Source organism: Sphaeroforma arctica (assembly GCF_001186125.1).
Source record: "Sphaeroforma arctica JP610 unplaced genomic scaffold supercont1.4194, whole genome shotgun sequence".
Taxonomy (NCBI): domain Eukaryota; class Ichthyosporea; order Ichthyophonida; genus Sphaeroforma; species Sphaeroforma arctica.
This window is the reverse complement of record NW_014036364.1, coordinates 1-2,653: the sequence shown is the minus strand read 5'-3', so window position 1 is coordinate 2,653 and position 2,653 is coordinate 1. Positions and strand designations below refer to the sequence as shown.

Genomic DNA, 2,653 nt, shown 5'->3' with positions numbered 1-2,653 from the left:
TATATATGTATATTAATATAAATAATAAATAATAATATAATATATATATATATATATATATATATATATATGTATACATATATACATATATACAAATACAAACATATCTGCTCTTGCCCTTATGCGTGATCATGAAATGCAAAGATAGACTCTGTGATGTACTTGGCTTGGTAATTCGAAGTCTTATTCCGTCATATACCACGGTCTTATTCCGGCATGTTTTTTATATACTGAATCATACCGTAGATGACCTCCTGTCGCTTGATCTCTTGCTTAGTCATGCCCTCCATCATCTCAACAGTCGCTGCTTCACACCATGTGCCTTTGTCTTGGTATTGATTCTGTGGTGTACATAGTGACAGTCGTAGAATGAGTGCAAGTACAATGGTGCGTGGTCCCAAACAAGAGCCTTTTTCGCACACAGACCACTCTGATACACTCCGTTGCTGAGGAGAGATGATGACTCATTCACACACACGCCGTTGCTAAGGAGGAGATGATGACTCATTCACACACACACCGTTGCTAAGGAGGGGATGATGGCGTTGGTGTTGATGACGCTCTTTCTGCCGGTGTTGGGTGATCCCATCTTTGCACTGCGCACTGAGACGTTCCGTCTGGGCCGTGGAGACACCTGTGGTGACTCACCTAGGCTATTTATAGAACAGCGGCTTTTTATAGAACAGCGGCTATTCGCAGAACAGTGGCTATTTATAGAACACTGAGCCATTGGCTGCACCAGACCTAATCTGTCAATGCCGCACTCCAGACTGCCTGAGCTCATCTTTGTCTCCAGCGACGATTTCTTGCGGTTACTGTGTGTATGTGTATGTATAAGCGTATGATTAAGATTATGATATGAGTATGAGTGTGAGTATGTGTATTTGTATGTATATGTGTATGTGTATGTGTATGTATAGGTATAGGTATAGGTATATGTGCATGTGTATGTGTATGTGTATGTGTAAGCGAATGTTTATGTACGAGTCGATGCATATGCTATGTGTACGTGGATGTAAAAGTGTATATATGTATATGTGTATAAGGATGTATGTGGTACGTGAGCATACAGATAGGCCGATGTATGTGAAGTTGCTCATGTTTAGCAAAACCAATTCGGGTTATAGTTCGACCACTGTCACTAAACTGGATCTGAAATAGCAGACATTACCAGAAATATTGAAAACCCAAGAATCCCAACTGACGAATAAATAAATAAAAAGTTCTATTTTTAGACTACACTCTATCCAATCCGGTCGAGGTGTCCAGTGAGACACATCGCTGTTGCCCTCAGTTCCAACAACACAACGCGGATGAGTCCTGTTTAATTGTCCACTACCACACACCTGGCTCCGAAGTAGGTCGCCCGCTTGAGCGCTTTTGGACTGCCTTTCGCGGACTTGCGGCCGTCAATGGAGGGCAGAGTAGAAGAGTCGTTGGAGCACTGGAAGATCCCTTGCACACAACTCGACTTCTTATGGCACAACGCAGAGCATCCTAGGGGGGGTGGGGGTAGGGTTTAGGGTTAGGGGGTTTGGGTTTGTGTGAGTTTAGGGGTTTAGGGTTTATGTGGGTTTAGGGTTTATGTGGGTTTAAGGGGTTAGGAAGGGTTATATTGATTTTTAGAGGTTTGGAGTTTAGGTAGGGCTATATGGGTTTGGGGTTTAGGGTTTAGGGTTTCGAGTTTCGAGTACAGGGTAGTTAGTATATGAATCCATGAACGCTCAAGTGTAGATACATATACAGGTGAACACATGCTTGCGAGAGTACTGCCTATACTTATCATAGTTATGGGGTTTAAAACCCTTTTTTGGATATACGAAATCACTTACCTACACACTTGCCGTGTTTACAATGACTTACCTACACACTTGCCATTTTCACAATGACATACCTACACACTTGCCGTGTATACAATGACTTACCTACACACTTGCCGTGTTTACAATGACTTACCTACACACTTGCCGTGTTTACAATGACTTACCTACACACTTGCCGTGTTTACAATGACTCACCTACACACTTGCCATCTTCACAATGACTTACCTACACACTTGCCGTGTTTACAAGGACTTACCTACACACTTGCCGTGTTTACAATGACTTACCTACACACTTGCCGTGTTTATATTGACACACCTAAACACTCCGTGTTTACAATCACCTACCTACACACTTGTAGCCCTGGGACGTAATGCCCCACAGCAGATTAGAGCAGTGATGGCAGTAGGCTGGCTTGTGGAATGTCGTTACTACAAACTGGTGACTGTTGTGGCGGTGCACCTTCTTACCAATCAGGGGCGAGCCTTGCGGCGAGTTGTATTCTATTTATAGAATAATATAAATAGAACAGGAGTGAGTGTCGATTCATGAACGTTTTGCTTCTTTGGACATCTAACCATAATCATAGAAGCAAAAATAGTTCTTATCAATTTATAGTTATATGTATATGTACAAGGAAAATACATATACAAATGCGTACACACACACACACACACACACACACACACACATATATATATATATACATATATATATATATATATATACATTTATACATACATACATATATATATACATACATACATATATATATATATATACACATATATATCTACATACATACATACATACACACACATACACACAC

The 2,653-nt window shown here is 40.9% G+C and overlaps 1 protein-coding gene across 1 annotated transcript; it reads right to left on the bottom strand.

The window, feature by feature from the left end:
• Positions 1 to 206: 206 nt before the first annotated feature.
• On the bottom strand, positions 207 to 651 carry SARC_14128 (hypothetical protein; the record flags this gene model as incomplete). Its single annotated transcript, XM_014291740.1, has 2 exons — positions 521 to 651; positions 207 to 341 (listed from the first exon to the last, which is right to left on the bottom strand). Exons 1-2 carry the CDS (start codon positions 587 to 589, stop codon positions 207 to 209), a joined length of 204 nt encoding a protein of 67 aa, XP_014147215.1. The 5' UTR covers positions 590 to 651.
• Between the last annotated feature and the right edge of the window lie 2,002 nt (positions 652 to 2,653).